Here is a 20,968-nt window from a genome sequence, read left to right on the forward strand (position 1 = left end):
TATGCACAGCTCAGCTGAAAAAGCTCAGCCACCAAAATGTACATCCAAGAAAGAAACTGACCACTGAAGAAGGGCAATGGTCTCCAACACCAGAAAGGTGGAACTAAGTAAGAAAACAACACACATCATTTACCATCAGGTGTCTTTACAAATGGAACTAGATGTGCATTTCCTGAAGGAACTGCAAGAGTGCTTGAAAAGAGCTGCATGTGTATGTGTGTTTCTGTGTAGGTGACCACCTCCTTAGGTGTCTGTTTGTGTATGTCTGTGTGATGTGTGTGTGTGAGTGTGTGAGAGGGAGAGATGTGTGTGTTGGGGGGGGGGTCATTCAAATGAACTGTCACTCTGTTATTATGCAGCTCTTAGTGGAGAAGCCTTGTTTGAGTCGGATTTGCACCCTCTGAACAAACAGTCATAACTCATAACGTATTTTGACACAGTGACCCAATGCTTTGAGGAAATAATCATTATTTTGGTCTAATAAGTCATTATGAGATACTATGCCATTATTTGCACACTGCAAGTCAAGAGTTTTGAGTGAAATAATCATTATTTCTACCTAATAAGTCATTATTACGATTATTATTCTGACACAGCGAGTCAATGTTTTGAGGAAGTAATGATTATTTCGACATAATTCCTTATGACTAGATGCTACGCAATTATTACGATACCGTGAGTCAGTGTTTTGAGCAAATAATCATTATCTCGACATAATAAGTCATTATTACGAGATACTATGCCATTATATGCAGTGTTTTGAGCAAATGATCATCATCTCGACATAATAAGTCATTATTACGAGATACTATGCTATTATTTCGACACAGCGATTCGGTGTTTTGAGGAAATAACTCGTTATTTCGACATAACATTTTGAGCGTTGCCAGAAACAGATGAGGAGGAAAATGTGCTGCGTGATGTCACGAGACATCAAGCAGAGTCGCTCACATTGTAACACGTGAGCGGAAGCGCGCGACGTCATCAAAACAGTGGCCGCGGCTGTTGTCCATCTTGTCACCGACGCGCACACCGCTGACGGCCGCAGAGCAGCAGGCATGCTTCGCCTGGGCGGAACAAGAACCGGGGGTTTGTTCTGAACCGAACGCCCGAGCGCTTTTCCAGCGGCGAGGCAGCTTTTGTTTCCCCCCGCGGCGACGGCGATGGTGGAGCAGTCTGACCGAGCTCCGCTGCTGGACTGGGAGGAGATTCCTCCGGGCCAGCCGCCCCCCAGCGGCCCCTCTCTGGACCCGGCGGACTCCGTGAGCTCCGAACCGTCGAAGTGCCGGCCTCAGGGCAAGGAGGGCGCCGGCTCCGGCTGGACTTTGAGCCCTGGAGCTCCGGGCAGCGGAACAGCTGTCAGAGGCAGAAGCCCGCACTCCCCCTCCATACAGGCCGGGCCTGAGGGGGACGCCGGAGCCACAGATGAAGAAGGAGACTGCGCTTTCACCGGGCTCTCCGTTAAAGAGCGTCGAGCCGCTGAATGGGAGGAGAAGGACCAGATTGTTGCCGTGTTCGTGGTGACGTTCGACACGAGATCAGGTGAGCTAACAGCAGTGGCAGTGGCACTGTTACCGTAACCAGCACAGGGATGCCTCAGTGGAGATCAGGGCTCACATTAAAGCCGATGTTTGTTCTGTTCTATTGCTGTGGGTGGTACCTGTAACCTGCTCTGTACCTGTACTGTACCTGTCTCACGTGTGTTTACTCTCACCTCACTGATCAAACACTGTATGAGACATGCTGTCATCTCAAGGCATGCAACAAGAGAAATGAGAGTTGTTAAGTCACCCATATGACTAATACAGACTTCCCCTTTAAAATGACTGTGAATGTACAGTATGTCACTTTCAGGAAGGACGCCCCGAACGACGAGGTTGCTTGGCTGTGCCGTGCAGCTTGTGTTCGGTGTGCGGACGCATGTTTGGACCCGCGGTTTCACAGTTTGTGTTGTTCGCTCGTTGACAGGAAACATGGTGGAGTGGTGCTTACCTCAGGATGTAAACCTGGAAGGTGTGGAGTTCAAGTCTATGGCCAGCGGCTCTCATCGAATCGCGAATGATTTCATGTAAGGATCTGATGACGCAAGCCGTGATCCATGAACGGAAATAATGTTCTTTGTCCACAAACACTACAGACTAATAATGCATAGTGTACAGTGAGAAACTAGTGCCCTGCGCTACCTTAAGAAAAATTTGCATAATTAAACAAGATGCCAACAAACGCAGCAGTTTGATGTGAAATGTTCTGTTCTAGAGAAACTCAGAGTCTGAATTGTTTACATGGGTGATGATGGGAACTAGACGTCTGATAACTACATCATAGAAAGCTTTTAGATGAACTGTTTGCGTCTGCACTGCCTGTTGGCTGAGGCGTTGGTTCACAATGTTTTTGAGAAGACTTTGCCCTAAATCTTTGGTGGAGGGGTATCTGTAGGGCACTGTAGAGCAAATACCCAAAGAGACATACATATAAAAACTCAGAAGGCACGTGTGGGTTCACTGTTCATTTTGCATAGCACATAAAATGGCAATATTGGCGCAAACCCTAGTTTCTGTCACCACTGTGAAGACATGTGCGCACCATTGCACATCAAACTGCTCTGAGGGACTGTTTACAGCAATCAAACAGTGCAGAAAGGTTGAAAGGTTGATGGGATTCCACTTTAATGCTGTACAAATACTTTGGCTGTGTTTTGTAGATATTTCCGAAAGGGTTCTTACTTTGGGCTGGCGTGCTTTGCTAATATGCCAGTGGAAAGTGAGCTAGAGAGAGGTGCCCGAATGAAGTCTGTAGGCATTCTGTCTCCGTCCTACACCCTGCTGTACCGCTACATGCACTTCCTAGAGAACCAAGTCCGGTAAGTTTTGAATATCCACTGTTCCCAACAAAAAGGGTTGCCAGGCATATTGGACAGACTGAGAGTTCTGGCTGGTTTTAGACGTCAGCGTGAAACCGTCAAATCAGATTTTCAGGTTTTCTTGCTCTACGTGTGATTGGACTCCTGGATTTAGCCAGAAATCTATTCATCATTTCCTCAGTCTCTCCTCACACAGCCGCTCATCACGCCTCCCTTCTTCTTTTCACCCTCCCCCGTTTCTGTATTCATGATACTCTCCTCTATTAAGCATAGGCTTAGAGACGCAGGTGACGTCACAAGATTTTTTGACTCGTTTAATCTGTCGGGCTCTTTGGAACCTGATCCACTCAGCGGTGTACACAGCCGTACTGTTACCTGTTTATTCATGTTAATGCAAGAAGTCCTGTTGTACGCCTTTCTTGAAACTATAGCCTACACCTACCTCTTTATCTCTCACTGAAACCTATTTTCGGTTAATTATTAAGCTTGTTATAAGAACACTTCACATATTCAGTCTGAAAAATGCTATCTGTGTTTGCCTACAGGCACCAGCTGCAGTGTCCAGGCCAGTACTCTCCACTAGAGGCATTTTATGAGGATAAAAAGGCCGTGCTTCCCCCTGGAGGGAACGGCCTGGTCACTGCCTGCCCCACCAGTGCCCTGGGGACCATGGTAAACCGCTGCATGCATCCAGAGATGAAGGTAAGGACGTAGAACATCTCAACTCTTTGCTCTTGCTTGTAATTATGTTGCCATTAGATCAACTTTTGACTGTTTAGTCTGACCTCGTGATGAAACCGAGGCTGCAAATTTAAGGTCACACTAGTCACAGGACATTATAATGTGCATCGCTTTCGTAAGTATGGGGAAACATCTGTGCGGTCAGAGTAGACAAAGAGCATTTCTTCTTTTTCGCCCAGCATTAAGATTTGATTCACTCCCACAGGGCCTTCTATTGTGAACATAGCAAGCCAGATAAACTCTAAAAGTTGCTGCCTGTTTTTTTTCCTGGTTTAGTGGCATTGTTTGTTTGTTTGTTTATTGCAGTGGTTTGGTTAAAATAATGAGGGTGCGAAGGCCAAGATGTCCATGCAATTTGTTGTTTTGTTAGTGAGCTTAAAATCCTGTCATGTGCCTTTCAGTATCAGATTTCTCACACTGGTCATCTTGGTTCCCTTCCTGTCAGATCACACATCCTGCTGGCTGCATGTCCCAGTTCATCCGCTTCTTTGGAGAGCAGATAATGGTACTGTGGAAATTTGCTCTGTTAAGGAAGCGCATCCTCATCTTCTCCCCTCCACCTGTTGGCGTGGTCTGCTACCGGGGTGAGACATTAACTTAGCCAAACGACAGACAAATGAAGTGAAAATGACCACACCTTCACTGACTTGAAGGAGAGAGCAGCACATGGTTTACCACATTTTGGGTATTGAGCACAATTTTAAGCAAGATCAGTATTTTTTTTAAATGAAAGCATAAACATTGTTTCCAGCACATACTGTTATTTATAATTCACCCTGAAGTGGCTGGAGTGCAAATGTTATAACCAACCCCATGAGCAGGGCTAAAAAGTAGGGCTGGACAATTTGGAGTAAACATTTAATGCTGATTTTTCTGACCATCATTGCAAATGGGGACTAAATGCAATCATTTTCTATAAATTAAGCCATTTTTGTATTTAACGAAAGAAAAACAACAAAAAAAAAACTCACCTGAGGTCAAAACAGGCTGCCAGTTCACAAGCTCTGCATAATTAGGTTAAGCTCAACCAATTAAAACCTGTTAAATCAATGTTGAATAATACGGGATATAATTCTCTTCAGATTGCCATTTAGATCTTTGATTTTCAAAAGTAGTGTTCATTGTTTGGCCCTACTAAAATGTAATTAAAGTGATGGGAAACTCAATTTAATACAAATGTCATTTATACCAGACAAGCTTTCCAACTTAAATACATAATCTATTCATTAAAATAGATATGATTTATATTTTTGATCACAAAGTAGAAGAGCAAATATCATTTTATTTACATGACCGGTACATCTGTAGCATGTTTTAGATTAAACTGTCCAGAAAACCTCCTATAAAATGAATGTTAGCTGTAACAATGTGCTAAATATAATAACCCTACTGTATGGATGCTGTGCAGTGCAAGCTGTTTTACAGCCACCAAAGAAATGAAATAAAACAATACAGGTGAAAGTCCTATGGTGCAAAAAAGTCTTCAGGATGAATCTCTTCTGATTGCTGTCAAAAATTTGCAAATGCTATGGGATATTGAGAAGATTTGAACCTGTTTAACTGCATTAAACATCTATACTGGATTTTACCCCATATTACTTTGCTTATTCCTGTTATTTAATAAGTAATTTTATGGTTGTCGTATTTTTTGTTTTTGTTTTTCTTTTCTTATTTTATAATCCTCATTTGTTGGTCAGTATCTTTGGTTTAGTTTTTTCTTTATAGCATGTAATTTGCCTCTTTCTTACTCTCATGCATTTCAGTATACTGCTGCTGCTGCCTCGCTAATGTGTCCATACCTGGAATCGGTGCCTCTGTGCCGGAGTTCCGCCCCTTCTTCTACATTAACGTGGCTGACATTACAGCTCTGGAGACCGAGCTCTCCTATGTGGCTTGTGAGTTGTTTGTGTTGATGTAGTACAATGAAGACTGAAACAGGAAGCTAATTTAGTGCTGAAGCTGAGAAGTGTTGTTGTTCCTGCACCATATGGTGCAACTATGTGGCATAAAGGCGGGGGGGCGGGTGGGGGGGGGGGGGGCGCTTTTCTTATTTATTAATTTTTCAGTCACACTGCATAACGAGTGCACACTTCACAGGCTGTCTTCAACAAAAGTGTTTGTGTTTTTGCCCTATTGTGAAAAATCAAAGATTAAGTTTCTGTCAAAACATCAAAAGTTATCCAAAGTTATTCATCTTTCTGGAGATTCTGAGATTAGATACACTCTATTGCCAAAAGTATTCAGTCACCCATCCAAATCATTGAATCCAGGTGTTCCAGTCACTTCCATGGCCACAGGTGTATAAAGCCGAGCCCCTCGGCCTGCAGACTGCTTCTACAGACATTAGTGAAAGAATGGGTCGCTCTCAGGAGCTCAGAGAATTCCAGCGTGGTGCCGTGATCGGACGCCACCTGTGCAACAAGTCCAGTCGTGAAATTTCCTCACTACTAAATATTCCACAGTCAGCTGTTTGGTGGGATTATAACAAAGTGGAAGCGACTGAGAACGACAGCAACTCAGCCACGAAGTGGTTGCGCGGGGTCAGCGGATGCTGAGGCACATGTGCGCAAAGGTTGCCAACTTTCTGCAGAGTCAATCACTACAGACCTCCAAACTTCATGTGGCCTTCAGATCAGCTCAAGAATAGTGCATAGAGGACTTCGTGGAACAGGTTTCCAGTGGCCGACCAGCTGCATCCAAGTGCAGTGCAAAGCGTGGAATGCAGTGGAGTAAAGCGCCGCCACTGGACTCTAGAGCAGTGGAGACGTGTTCTCTGGAGTGACCAATCACGCTTCTCCATCTGGGAATCTGATTATGGTGTGGGGGTGTTTTTCAGGAGTTGGGCTCGGCCCCTTAGTCCCAGTGGAAGGAACTCTTAAAGCCTCAGCTCCAAGAGATTTTGGACAATTTCATGCTCCCAACTTTGAACAGTTTGGGGACGGCCCCTTCCTGCTCCAACATGACTGCGCACCAGTGCACAAAGCAGGTCCATAAAGACACGGATGAGCCAGTTTGGTGTGGAAGAACTTGACTGGCCTGCACAGAGTCCTGACCTCAACCCCATAGAACACCTTTAGGATGAATTAGAGAGGAGACTGTGAGCCAGACCTTCTCGTCCAACATCAGTGTCCGACCTCACAGATGCGCTTCTGGAAGAAAATTCCCATAATCACTCCTAACCCTTGTGGAAAGCCTTCCCAGAACAGCTGAAGCTGTTATAGCTGCAAAGGGTGGGCCGACATCATATTAAACCCTATGGATTGAGAATGTCAGTCAAGTTCATACGCGTGTGAAGCCAGACGAGCGAATATTTTTGGAAATATAGTGTATATAATTTATTTGCATTATTAAAAGATGTATTGAAAATGGGACTAACAACCATCTAAGATGTGATGGGGCACAAAAACTGTCACCATCAGATAAACAGAACTTAATGTTTAGCAGTAAAAAAGCTATTACTGAGAAAAAGAAGTAGGCCAAAATGAAGAAATAAACAAAAGAAGCTGCTGTTGTTCTCAGAGCAATGGTCTGGTCACCCCAGAGTCCAGATCTCAATGTGTTTGGCATTGCTTGGATCATGGGAAGCAGAAAGTACAACCAACTTCTATGACTGAACTTTTCATATATGAAAAAGAAAAAAATATCACTGCAGATTACTTGGAAAAACTGAAATCTAGTCTCTTACAAAGAACGAAAGCTGAGGCTATCAGGGTGGACACACCAAATAATATTGCATTAGTTGTTGAGGCTTTTGGGTAATTCTCTGTTAATGTTCTGTATCTTGCTGCTGAAAAATGAATAACTTGTACTTAATGTCCAGTCATTTTGACTGGAAATGAAATAAATAAAAAGTGATAATAACTACATTTTCTCATTCTTTATCACTGTATGCATGACAAGGCACCACAGAGAAGATCTTTGAAGAGAAGAAAGAGCTGTATGACGTCTACATTGACAACCAGAATGTGAAGACCCACAGAGAGAGCCTGCAGCCTCTGCTCCGAATCAACAGTGCTGACCGGGAGAAGTATCGCAAGCTCAGTGAACAGAGGTACTGCGTTTTTACAAAGTGCCCATGTCCTTCAGGCTAGTACGCTTGTGTCATTACACTAATAGTTCTAAATCTTGCTTCAGTTTTTAGTGCCAGCAGCACCGCAGTTTGCATAGTGTAGTACAACCAACCTGAACTGAAGTACATAAACCTCCATGCATTTACATATTCAACAGTTATCCAGGAAAACTTGAGCATATTATCCCTTTTAGATAAGCAAGTGTCTTGCAGTGGCACTCTGCAGTGTTGTCATAGCAAAATGTAATACTGTTCTGTAATCGTGCATAACTGTGTGGTTTGTTTTAACTGAGGAAACAGTTCCAAGCACATCACCTAGGCATCTTGGTATTGATGGTCATGATGATGTCACTGCAGGCAACTGTTGCTGTATTCTCAGGAGGTTGATGGGGACTGCACCACTAATGAGGAAGACCTTTTTATTCTGTGAGTGCCAAGTGAGAACGTTTCTTTATGTAACCTGTTAGACTTAAAGGAATATTTTCACAAAGAATTGAACTGACATGCTTTTCTACTTGGCCAGTTGAAATGTTCTCATTTTCCTGATAACTCGCCCAGACTAGTCTTAATTTTAAGATGAAATATGGCTTCATGTCAGGGTGTAAATAATCAAACCCCCCCCCCTCCCCCTCCCCCCCACACCAGGTTCTTCATGGAGCAGAATAACCGCATCTTCCAGACTTTGTTGGAGGTGGCAGGAAGCGCTGACCCCACTCTGACCGCTGAGCATGTGCGAGCCATGGGGTTGGATCCACAGGGCGACCGTGGTTTCCTGGTGGACCTCCTGGAGGTCTACGGTATCGACGTCATGCTGGTTATCGACAATCCCTGCTGCCCGTAAGGCCAGAGAGACTTCTGCTCTCTCTCTCTCTCTTTTATCTGTATTGCCCTCTCTGGAGCCCTTAGCCTGTCTGGGCTGGAACACACTGCCTGACCCCCTCCTCTCTTTCTCTCTTTTTTTTTTTTTTTTTTTTCCTGGCCTGGGTGTTTTAAGGAGCCAGTACTGACCTTTGGCCGCACTGCTGGACCGCCCTGATACTGCCAACGCCCCAGGGCACTGTCCTTCCTTCAGGCTTTGGTACACTCTGCTGCCTTCACTCCCCTGCCCCCCCACCCCCTCACGGCATTTGTCTGCTTGTGTGTGTGTGTGTGTGTGTGTGTGTGTGTGTGTGTTCGTATGTGTGCTTGTTTGCTTAATAACCCTCCAGACACTCCTGGGTTTCTTTCCTACTGCGCCTACTCTCACATCCTGAAAAAAAAGATAAAACTGTGCCTCTTTGTTACTGCTTGTAAAGTGTGGAGCTCAATTGTGACTTTGTTCTTCTAGCCAGCGCTGTTTTGGGGACCTGATGTAATGTCCCTTGCTGGGTTTCGAATGTGCTTCACCTGGACCCCAAGAGACTAAACACAAAGCAGTCCAGCAATGGAGCCACTTTCATCCCTGTGCGCATCTGGTTTCCTGTCTGGTGAAGGAATGTAAACAACATGGTAACATCTGCCCCACATCGTCATATGTACATGTATAAGTAACGGTTTCCAAAGCTGAACTGTATAATGAGCTGGACTGGATTCCTTGTGTTGGAGACTTCCATAATCCCCTGCTTCATTCATTTGGCTTCACCATGACTGCGTCACCGATAAACGCCTGCAAAACGTCAACCTCAATATGATGAATGATGGTTTTGATTTCACAGAGTTTGACCATCTTTGCCTCTCTCGCCACACTGATGCTGTCTGGTTTTTGTCACTCCTGGTTCAGTTTTGGAGGAAGAAGGAACAGTTGGAGTTCCATCAGATGAGCTCTTGATGGGTCTTCAGGGTGGCTTTGGATGTGGACTTTCTTGCCTTGCTTCGCTTTATGACTTTATTCTGTACATCAGTCACTGAAGACACAGACATCCCAACTACTGTATGTTCACTTTTGCAACAATCAGAAAGGACTTTGGTTTAGCTGCATACTGTCTGAACACACCTCTTTAATCACGGCACTCGTTAGGGCAGGGCAGGCCTCGGACGTCGTCCTCTGAAGCCTGCACGATTTCTTTAGTTTTGATAGTGGCTTGAGTAGGTGGCATCGTATTAAGGGGGAATTCCACAGATTGTATCAAAATTTCTGCATGGTGCAGTCTTCGGGATCCACGTCATTCCCAGTGGTTTGATCTAACATCGTGACATCAAAGGTTTCTTTACGGTGGTGGTGATGGGAGCTAGGGGTCACAAAGCAAACACATTTTATTTATCCAAAAATAACTAGTGAACGTATGTGTGTCTAAGGTTTTGTATGCAATATTGATGATGAAAAAATGGTAAATATGAAAAAGCATAAGCTTTCTTTGGGGACTATTCTGCCTTATTAAGCCCTACATGTACCTTGCCACCATTAATGGATGTTAAAAATATGTTTTAGGCCAAAACCTCATCTCAGAATTATGACTAAACGGTGCCTCAAGCACCAGGCAGCATAGCTATATCCATTTTGTGTAATAACTTCCTTTGAGGGAGTTTAAACTGCATTAAACTGTTCAGATGTTTGGTTCCTACCACCACCACTGTGAACTCTTCCATGATGTTGCTCGAGAACAGAGCTTTTTTTTTTTTTTTTTTTTTTTTTAAGTCAAACCTCTGAATGACTTGTTCACACCTTAGCAATTTCATTATGCAGACATTTTTAAAAATCAGTGGAATATGCTGGGGGTTTCCTCCTTCTGGCTTGCTTTGGTCTTTGAGCTCCTGGATTATCTTTTGGCTCACGCTGCTCTTGAGTGTTCATGACCAGGCCCTCATCGGGACCTTTACAAGGCAACTATTATTATAATAAATTATAATGTGACCAGGTACATTACGTCTAAACCGTAATGACACAAAAGAAAGAGTTGTGTGTATTTGTGCTGTACAGGAGGTTACTCTCCTCACTGTTGCTATTGATTGTAAATTATTGTACATTTCTTCTGCGCCACATCACGCACAGCTGGTGCACATTGACACAGATATGTATTGTAAAGCTTCCGAGTCATTTTCATTTCACTCTTGGGGGAAGAAACATGAATGTGATTCTAACTCACCAGTGAATGCTGTGTTATTTGTTTACTACTTTTACTGACCGTACTGTTTTGTGTATGTTTGGGCACCATGTTTGAAAAGTTTGACCAAGTATTTTTCAACAGAACTAGATTCCGTCAGCAAACTGGCCAGGTCAGGTTCTCCAACAAGACGGGATACTGTCTGTGAGTGTTATCAGTGTCTGTGAGCTGGGTGTTTACACGTTGGTCATGGTGGGGGGTTTGGGGGTGTCGACTGCGTTATTTGGTTCATAGATTAGACTTAGATTAATTGTAATCCATGACTGTAGCATGGATGTGAGGCTAGGTCATGTTTATCACTAGACATTTTGTGTCTGTGAGGGTCTGTAGCCCTTAACTCCCTAACAAAGAGTCTATTGTGTTGCGCGGGGGCTGCTTCAGGGGCTGCTGATCTTGGGGTAGTGACACGTTGGGGATTAGCCCCAATTCGCACAAACAGTGCCCATCTGTTGCAGCGGGGCTGTCTTTTAAGCTACGCTGCTTCTGTTGGCTCTGTGTTGAATGGAACTGTACAGGCTCTTAAATACCCTTGAAAATCGATAAGAAATGTTTAGATCCTCGAAATCCAGCCACAATACATACATTCCAGTCTATCTTTGGGTGCCGTGCCTAGATTATGTTTTGTTGAAGTAAACACATCCTCTAAAGAGATCTTAATGCATGATCACTGTTTATTTGCTGAATTTAACATATTAATAAATATAATATTAAATAAAATGTCATTTTATTTTATGACCTGTGCAAAAGTGATGGCATGTTTTATTTTATTTATTTATTTTTTGTACAACATGTTTAACCCAGCTTAAACAAAAACTGTGGACTGAATTTGCCGAAAAACGTCATACTGAGGATGTTTATTTGTGAAAACGAGTCAATTAACCAAATTAACAAAACATGCCATTTGACTGTGGGTGCGCAAACTCTAGCATATGAATGTAAATACATCAGAAGTGGAACAAAACGTGTATGTTTGAGGTGAAGATTTGGTTTTGATCTGTAAATATCTCATTTACACAGATTGATTTGGCTGTGCCAACTGTTCATCATAATAAGTCCCTAAAAATAATTTAAAAAAGAAACCCTAGAACTTGTACGCATGAGAAAACAAGCCCAGGCATCTGAGCACACGTGTATGTACACAGTATAAGATCCTCCTCTCTGCTGCCCCCCTGCTTTAGGATGCACCCAGAGAACTAGTCTTGATCACTGACCGGAATTTCCAGAAAACATTTACTCACAGTTACAAAGTGGACTGCGAATAGTTTTTATTAATGAGTGCAGGCACTCATTACTCAGCTGGGGATGGAATGGAAAGAAGTGGGTTCAGTCTGTGTTACTTTTATTAAACATGATAATCTATTTAAAATCTAAATCAACTATATATACATATATATATAGCTATTAAATTTGTAAATAAAATCCGTCAATAGAATTGATGTGGCTGAAATGCAAAATGTGATCACTCGTGTTCTGGTTCCTTCTCAGAGACCCAAGAGCTCTTTTTGGTGTGGTTTTGTTCTACAGCTGAAAGGAGAATGTACAGCAACGAGCATTAATGTAACATAACATGAGTTTCTGACTCGCGCACTGGACGAATGTTGAGTTCTACTCCGCTGATATCAGCACTAGTTAACACGCCTGTGTCGCACCGCATACTGTAACAGCATGTAGCTCTTAATTTAAAGCCAGTGATTCTTATTTACTGCCATTTGGACATAATAAACTTCTCTCTGTACTGGTTGTGCCATTTTATGCATTGCTTTTCAGTCTCTTACAAAAGCATGGTGTGTGAGGTTAGTCTGAAGCTGTGCAGTTAAGCGTTTTACATGTAACAGTGGCAGTAATGGCTGAGACACTGATGTATTTAATTGGGGATAAGATGACAAACACAAAGTCATGATCAAATCGTTTTTTTCTTGGTCCTTTCATGTGTAAACCACACGGACTGTGTAGGAACTTTTTAAGCAATTTCAGTGTGAAAACTCAAATTTGGTGCTACATAAATCAAACACCTGGGCTGCGTCCTAACAGGTTTACGACCCGTTCTGTCTGCATTCCTTGATTTTGTCTGATCTGTTGTCCACTAAATACCCTGGCCGGGGTGACTAGTATGTGGATCCAGTAGCCTCAGGCCAAATCAAGGGAAGAAGACAGGAAAGAAATGTCACTTTGCCTTTTTGGATGCAGCCCTGCTGCGCAACAAGAATTTAACTGCTCTTGAATTCATTAGTTATTTTTTGCCCACAGAAGAAACAACTTAACCATCAAGGTCTTTGATAACTCCACTGACAAGTTCATCAACTTCACTCTGATGCTGTGTACTTGGCATCATGATGGTGAAAGTACACAATATAAAAGTCCAAATATCCAGACACCACTTCAGTTCACCTGTGCCAGTTCTTCTCGGCGCTCTGCACTGCAAAAAAACCTCAGTTTCCGGGGCAACAGCCTCACTTCCACTGGCATAGCTTCAAAGGCTTCGTTGTCGATGTCATAAAAGCCAGCGCCCTCCTGTGGACACCAACAACACAGCAATGAATGACAGAGGCTTGGAGGAGCCAACATAGCAACTAAATGTAACTGAAGACTAATAACCTGCGCCAAGTGACAGACACAAGTATCTAATTGAGAGTCTGCCAAGTTCTATCACTCCACAGCAGCTTGCCTGCAAAATGAAATTCATGGCTAAGAGAACTAAACTATATTGCCAAAGGATTTGCTCGTCTGCCTTCACATGCGTATGAAATTGAGTGAGATCCCATTCTCAATCCATGGGGTTTAATATGATGTCGGCCCACCCTTTGCAGCTATAACAGCTTCAGCTCTTCTGGGAAGGTTTTCCACAAGGGTTAGGAGTGTGTTTATGGGAATTTTTGGCCGTTCTTCCAGAAGCACATTTGTGAGGTCAGACACTGATGTTGGGCGAGAAGGCCTGGCTCACAGTCTCCACTCTAATTCATCCCAAAGGGGTTCTATCAGGTTGAGGTCAGGACTCTGTGCAGGCCAGACGAGTTCTTCCACACCAAACTGGCTCATCCACGTCTTTATGGACCTGCTTTGTGCACTGGTGCGCAGTCATGTTGGAACAGGAAGGGGCCGGTCCCAAACTTGAACATGAACTTGAAATTGTCCAAAATCTCTTGGTGCTGAAGCTTTAAGAGCTCCTTTCACTGGAACAGCACCACACTATAATCCCCCCTCCATAAAACTTTACACTTGGCACAATGCAGTCAGACAAGTAGCGTCTCCTGGCAACTGCCAAACCCAGACTCGTCCATCAGATTCGTCACTCCAGAGAACACGTCTCCACTGCTCTAGAGTCCAGTGGCGGCGCTTTACTCCACTGCATTCCACGCTTTGAATTGCGCTTGGTGATGTAAGGCTCGAAATCAGCTGCTTGGCCATGGAAACCCATTCCATGAAGCTCTCTACGCTGTTCTTGAGCTGATCTGAAGGCCACATGAAGTGTGGAGGTCTGTAGTGATGGACTCTGCAGAAAGTCGGTGACCTCAGCATCCGCTGACCCCACGCTGTCATTTTACGTGGCCGAGTTGCTGTCGTTCCCAATCTCTTCCACTTTGTTATAATCCCACTGACAGTTGACTGTGGAATATTTAGTAGTGAGGAAATTTCACGACTGGACTTGCTGCCCAGGTGGCGTCCGATCACGGCACCACGCTGGAATTCACTGAGCTCCTGAGAGCGACCCATTCTTTCACTAATGTCTGTAGCAGCAGTCTGCAGGCCGAGGGGCTCGGCTTTATACACCTGTGCCCTTTAGAAATATAGTGCATCTCCTCCATTATGGAACAACCTACCTGATGCTATTAAGAGTTATCTTACAATTTTTTAAAAGTTACTGAAACCTCAGATTACAGACTGTAGTCCATCCTTTTCTCTGCATACGTTGTTGGTCAGGGCCCCCACAGAGCAGGTATCATGTGGGTGATAGATCATTATGCTGGAGTTTTTAAGCACTGTGTCCTCTCTATTAGACAAACCTACTTTGTTGGTCCACCAAGTAGACGTGAAATCAGAGACGAAACCTCATCTGTTGCTAAACAGTTTGTGTTCACAGAACACGGTTTTCTGGATATGTCCAGTTGGTGGGCTATTCTCAGTCCAGCTGTTACACTGAGGTGTTTAAAAACTCCAGCAGCACCACTGTGTCTGATCCAGTCAGACCAAGGCAAAACGCAACCACCAGGTCAGTGTCCCTGCAGCGCTGAGAACGATCTACCGCCCAAATAATACCTGTTCTATGGTGGTCCTGTGGGGGTTCTTCAATGGTCAGGACAGTGAGAAAGGGGGCTAAAAATGCATGCAGAGAAACAGATGGACTACAGTCTGTAACTGTAGAACTGCAAACTGCACCTATATGATAAGTGGAGCTCATAAAATGGACAATGAGCGCAGATGCAAGGAGGTGTACTTATTGAAGTGACCAGTCAGTGCATATATTCCAAATAAGTGAATTATTATTATTACTATTATTAACATATTTGAAAGAACTGAGGAACAACTCAATCTTACCTGAGGCAAGGTGACATGACATGCGCTGGCCTCCAACTGAAGTGCATTTTCTGTGCATTCCAGTTGTTTTTCGGCTTTCTTTGTTCTGCATGCAAACAACAATAAACAAATAAACAGCTTGTGAAAAATATCCAAAAATTAACCAACATAATTTCACTCAACAATATACAACATTTACAAAGTGGATGAAACAGATTTCACAGGCCATTTTGTCAAACCAGCAAATGGGAGTAATTACCCTTCTGTAATGAACTGTCCAACAGAAAGCGTGTCTGGCTCCACAGACAGCACCATGAAATCATCTGTCCGCTGTGGAGGAAGAAGAAGCTGAAGAAAACATCTACAGATTCCGTGCAGGCAAAGCGTTTCTGAATATATACTGGATTTGGAGCAGCGGTTTCCGAGTGAGTTCCGTAGTTTGCTCATTCTTTTATTAGTGTCCTGCTGTGTTTCCATGGCACTGAATAAGACATCGCTCTGTACCTCAGAGTGGTACCTGACCGAATGCAGTTCGCAGCCATGGAAACGTTGCATCACCAGTAAAAAGAATGATGGCCAGTGGAGAGCGTTAGCAGTGTTGACTGCTCATTTAAGGCGTAAAAAGACTGTAACCTTTCAAATTTGGCTGTATAATCCCTTTTTTTTCTTCTGGACAACTTAGTAGACGGCAAATGTTGGGAAAACTGAACTTTTAACAGCACATTCAGCTGCGCACTGCTGATGGCAGAAATTTGACAATGGAAAAATGGAAAAAAATCTGGTTTACTATCTACCATCAACATGCAAATGGTAAAGTCACTTACCTTTTTCACAGGGTTTCTGTTCTGTGTGCTTATTGTGAGCTCTAAAGTGGAGATCTGCCGGTCCTCCCATTGCTCTGGTTCTGGCTCTACAGGGGGCTCTAAACCCATCATAAAAACACAGCAAGTGCGCTGATACACCAGAAACATGCAAATATTTAAGCCTTTTTGTGTAAATACACAAACCTTCTACAGGAGGATTCCAGTAGTTTTGAAGCCGGCGATAGATGCGATACAGCAGGTTGGGTCTTATGGGCTTTTCAGCTGGCAGGTCTGGAGGTCGAGGAACGGGAGGAAGGCAGGAGAGAGAAGCATGGCGAGTCTGTGGCCAGTTCTGAGATAAAGGAGACAATATGGTTCATTTAACATACCAAACCAAATTCAGGGCAACGTAGACGTTGAAGGAATAGCTGAACATTCTAACAGGGGTGACAACAAATGGAAGGCAGGAGGCAGAAATTTGCATAATGCTAAAACCTGGCTGTTAACTTTCATTCACAGAATTATCTCACTTGGTTGAACTATTTAGTTAAAAGTTGAAAACAATTATACACAAAGTAATACCCACCTTCAATGTACTAAACCAATGTGCTGCTCTCGTTTTCAAAGGGCCAAGGTACCAATATCTTGACAAATTAGAGAAGATATTAAACCAACATATGAACATATATTTATCAATACATAATATTTGTATATTAATATTATATCACATACTAATATTAATATCACATACAGTAAAAGTTAGATTACATACTTGCTGATGGATGCTGCAACATCTCTGAAGGAACCCCAGCGTAAACTCACTAGAGCAAAGACTGGTTGGTCCTTCTCACTCTGAGGACAAAATAACACAAACTTTAATTGTTCTCATAAATTAACTTATTAACTAAGACTACTTATGTTGGCATGCGCACCTTTATCTGCAGGACATCCAGTGGCACTGTCTCTCCTTTAAGTATGGCCAGTGTGGCTGAAGTAATGCACCTAAAACCCAGAATGATATCAGCACCACTGTATTAACTTAAATGACTTGTGCACAATAAAAACAGGAAGCAGTGAGTTGTAAATCCACTCTGACCTGTGTTTAAACAAAGGCAGTACAAAGACAAGATGTGTCACTTTAACACCTGTAACGCTTCATCAACTTCAAAAAAATGCATCAGTAAATAATCAAAACGTTTAAGAACAATGCTCTTCGATGAGGGTTTGCAAGGATTTTAGATATTTCTACAATGCATGAGATCATCATCTGGCCAAAACCCACAAATGAATGCCTGTGACCAATGCATTAAAAAAAGGCATGTTTCTGTGATGATGTCGCCGCATGGAATTGGGAATACTTTGACCAACTGTTGTCAAAAAACACTCCTACGCACAGCAGAAGAAATATATCAACAATGTCCAGAAACACTGCCACCTTCTCTGGGCCTGAGCTCATCTGAAATAGACTGAGGCACACTGGAAACTTGTATTATGGTCTGATAAGTCAGCCCTATGAGAAATAATGGATGTCACATTCTCACAGCATGTTCAAAATCCAGGGTCTGTCATGGTATGGGGGGTATTAGGGGGTAACTAGCACATTTTGGACAGCAATATACCAGCTTTTAGAATACATGACAAAGGTAAGAATCATGCACTTTTTACAACATCACGGCTGCGTGATCAGAGAGCGCGGGTGCCAGACTGGCCAGCCCATCTCCTACTGAAAAATGTGCAGCACATTATAAGGTCCAAAATACATAAGCAAAGGCCTCATATGCCTGCACAAGAATCTCCCATCAGCACTGGATCAACTGGTGCCTTCAGCCACAAAACATGTATTAAGGTGATGTAACTTGGTGATAAACATGTTCCTATCACAACTTTTTTGGAACTTAAGGGTCACTTAATCTTATTAGTCCCACAACGGGGAAATTTCACCTCCGCATTTAACCCATCCGTGCAGTGAGACACCTCAAGCACTCTAGTGAGCACACACACACTAGGGGGCAGTGAGCACACTTGCCCGGAGCGGTGGGCAGCCCTATCCACGGCGCCCGGGGAGCAGTTGGGGGTTAGGTGTCTTGCTCAAGGATACCTCAGTCATCTGCTGTTGGCTCTGGGGATCGAACCGGCGACCTTCTGGTCACAAGGCTGGTTCCCTGACCTCCAGCCCACGACTGCCCCCACAACTTGTTAAAGGCATCATTTGGAATGAGTGGATAATTACAAATATGTTTTTGTTCTGTGTCTAATTTTGAATAGCTCAAAATAAATGTATTAAATCACTGCTTAATATTTTACTAACATACTGTCTCAAAAACAAAGGGACACACAACCAAAATCCATGTTCCACTACACAAATCAGTACACCCCGTTTATGGAGTGTTACCTCGAATATAAATCCAGTCAGAGTAAGGAATCTAATAGGATTACTTACCTGACTTTGTTGTCAGTAATTAGATGTAGACTTTCACTCAGGGTGTTATGCGAGCCGAGAGGAATAAATCCTATGGGCGTTTTACTGAAAGATTCCTGGGATTAAAATGAAGAAGCACATATCCCTTAAAGAGGAGTGTATATTATACACACTTGCAATACACACTATAGTTGAGTATAGCACGATACATACCTCATCAGTTCTTCGGAGCAAGCCAGTTATCACCTGAACAAAATATAAGCCAAAAAACATTTTTACCAGCCAAACAGGCATATCGGCCAAACATTTCCAGTGAAACTGCATCATCATGCTGTACCTCCTGTAGTGTCCCATCTCCCCCGGCAACAATCAGCATGTCGGTGTGCTCCATCAGATCCATTAATTTTTTTGCCTGCCCCTCATAGTCCGTCTAAAGAAGAGCCATAATGAGCTAATATCTAAACAAACTCTTATACAAAGAACGTTCCAAAAATCAGCTACATCCTTCCATACCTTTACGATGTTAACCTCCACGCCAGCAAGGTGTAAAATAGGAGCTGCATTCTTCTCAAACAGACTGTTGGCTTTTCTATAAGAAGATATACACAATCATGTAATATGTGCTTAATGCGGTGCAGCACTGCATCCTTCAGCCACATCAGTTCGGATAGAATTCACAATTGTGTATTTTTGTCCATTAATGTTCTCTCACTAAAATACCCAGCATGCATCAAACAAATATTCCATAGAAACTTTGGGAATTCATCCTTGGCAATAAAGAAGGCTAGTAATCTCAGATTTGATATCTGGTTTCTTTCATTATTAACCAGGTACCAAAATACTTAAAATAACTAATAATAATAATAATAATAATAATAATAATAAGCAACATCATCATTTCAACCAGCCTGTCCTCTGGCATCAACCAAGATGCACCATCAGAAGGGGGTTTTCATTGTTATTCTTTGGAATAACTGGAATATCTTGGTCTCAATACCACTGCTGCACCAGTAGTCGAGGCGGGTCCCCACGCCAGCAACAGATGTACGAAATACGACATTAAGGTTAGCAGTGAACATAAAGTAGTTTAACTAGTGAATGAAAACAGATCTTTGTTCATGAGTGTGTCAATAACAAATTACAGCAAACTCTCACCCATGGCTTGCCGCAGGATTCAGGATTACTGTTGCTTTCTTGAGCGGCACTTGGGGTCCAATTAAATTGCGGCCAAATTCCTGTACAAATACACCAGACAGTGGGCCATGCCATAACCACCAACATCAAGAGCATTAGTCCATAATACTAAGCAGACACATGATGCACAGCCTAGGAAAAACACAGGACACACGAAAAATCGCAAGCAAAACCATTTCTTACCCTGGCCTCCTGGCAGGCTTCTCTCCGCAGGACGTTCTCACTGTGGACACAAACACACCTCTGCTTTCCATTTGCACAGAAAACTGCAACCATGCACCAGCACAGACCCCCAAATCAGCAAAGCAGGCCATGCAAAGGACATTTATGGCCAAGTTCCTCCTCAAACGAAGAGGACAGTTGTACCGAAATGACCACAGGGCGTCACAGGAGGTCATCCTTACCTGTGGCCATCAAACTCTATAACTCCTCCCTCAGTGTGTGATTCAGTAAGTGTGGCTCATCTGTGCAAAACTCAATACCAACCTGTTCATATGTGTAATAATAATAATAATAACTGTGTGTGCAAAATTCATAATCATATTTATTATCAGTCACCGCCACTTTACTGTATTCATTAGAGCTTAAATCTCGTGTACATCTTGCAAATTTCTCTTTATCTTTGTTTTAAATGATTAAAGCGTTTATTCTTTTACATAAATGGTTGCAACTGAGACAAATGCAGTTTCCCTCTGGGACCAGTAAAGGGACCAGTAAAGGATTGACATCATGACCTTCTCCCAGCCGCTAATACTCAAACTCAGGGGAGCACCGCGCTGCAGTACATGTTAAATAGTAATATGACGCCTTTGATGCTGTAATTAAGCCGCTGTAATGAGAATATCAGGTCATGAGGTCAACCAACCAGTGCTTTCCGTACAACCAGCGTCCACCGTAAGACAGGACACACGCAGCCAGAGTGGACTTCTTCCAGTGAGTCCGCAGAGTCCGCAACACCTTCACCACCCGCCCCATCGTCCTGCCACACGCAGCTGACGCCGCCTGACCTGTCCGCCAAGACAAGCGCAGAAACGAAGCGCCTAAGCCCAAAAATCCCGAGTCAGCGAGGCGGACAGTCTCAGACAGGCGCGGTCATCGCGCTCCAAGCATGGGGAGCGGTGTGACAGCGAATCATGTCCCCTCCGAAAGAGCGAGCTCGACATCAACACCTCCTCGTCCTCCTTCTCCTTCTCCTTTAATGAAGCTCCTAAAACCACAAACTACATAACACAAAAGCAGTGAAAACAGCGCGGAGACCCCAGAAACACAAGGAGCGAAAAAAAGGGAGAA

The 20,968-nt window shown here is 43.4% G+C and overlaps 2 protein-coding genes across 5 annotated transcripts; one reads left to right on the plus strand and one right to left on the minus strand.

Annotated features, from left to right (window-relative positions):
* Positions 1–1,163: 1,163 nt before the first annotated feature.
* On the plus strand, positions 1,164–12,485 carry dennd11 (DENN domain containing 11). Of its 4 annotated transcripts, XR_001857609.2 has the most exons (11): positions 1,164–1,542; positions 1,969–2,068; positions 2,702–2,860; positions 3,406–3,562; positions 4,047–4,185; positions 5,365–5,496; positions 7,502–7,652; positions 8,028–8,096; positions 8,316–8,507; positions 8,665–8,748; positions 8,998–12,485. XR_001857609.2 is itself a non-coding variant. In XM_017692027.2 (10 exons), the coding sequence occupies exons 1-10, from the start codon at positions 1,164–1,166 to the stop codon at positions 8,675–8,677; spliced, it is 1,491 nt and encodes a 496-aa protein (XP_017547516.1). In that variant the 3' UTR covers positions 8,678–12,485. The 4 variants fall into 4 exon arrangements, 3 of the variants coding, with proteins under 3 accessions (XP_017547516.1, XP_017547508.1, XP_037395849.1); XM_017692027.2 differs by having other exon boundaries at positions 8,665–12,485; XM_017692019.2 differs by lacking the exon at positions 8,665–8,748.
* On the minus strand, positions 9,424–20,829 carry agk (acylglycerol kinase). Its single transcript, XM_017692045.2, has 16 exons — positions 20,544–20,829; positions 19,862–19,901; positions 19,640–19,719; positions 18,998–19,073; positions 18,822–18,914; positions 18,698–18,730; positions 18,506–18,600; positions 16,998–17,067; positions 16,838–16,917; positions 16,652–16,709; positions 16,270–16,417; positions 16,087–16,184; positions 15,522–15,592; positions 15,284–15,368; positions 13,139–13,261; positions 9,424–9,877 (listed from the first exon to the last, which is right to left on the minus strand). The coding sequence occupies exons 1-16, from the start codon at positions 20,651–20,653 to the stop codon at positions 9,857–9,859; spliced, it is 1,281 nt and encodes a 426-aa protein (XP_017547534.1). The 5' UTR covers positions 20,654–20,829; the 3' UTR covers positions 9,424–9,856.
* Between the last annotated feature and the right edge of the window lie 139 nt (positions 20,830–20,968).

The sequence above is a fragment of the Pygocentrus nattereri genome, chromosome 7, assembly GCF_015220715.1.
Source record: "Pygocentrus nattereri isolate fPygNat1 chromosome 7, fPygNat1.pri, whole genome shotgun sequence".
Classification (NCBI taxonomy): domain Eukaryota; kingdom Metazoa; phylum Chordata; class Actinopteri; order Characiformes; family Serrasalmidae; genus Pygocentrus; species Pygocentrus nattereri.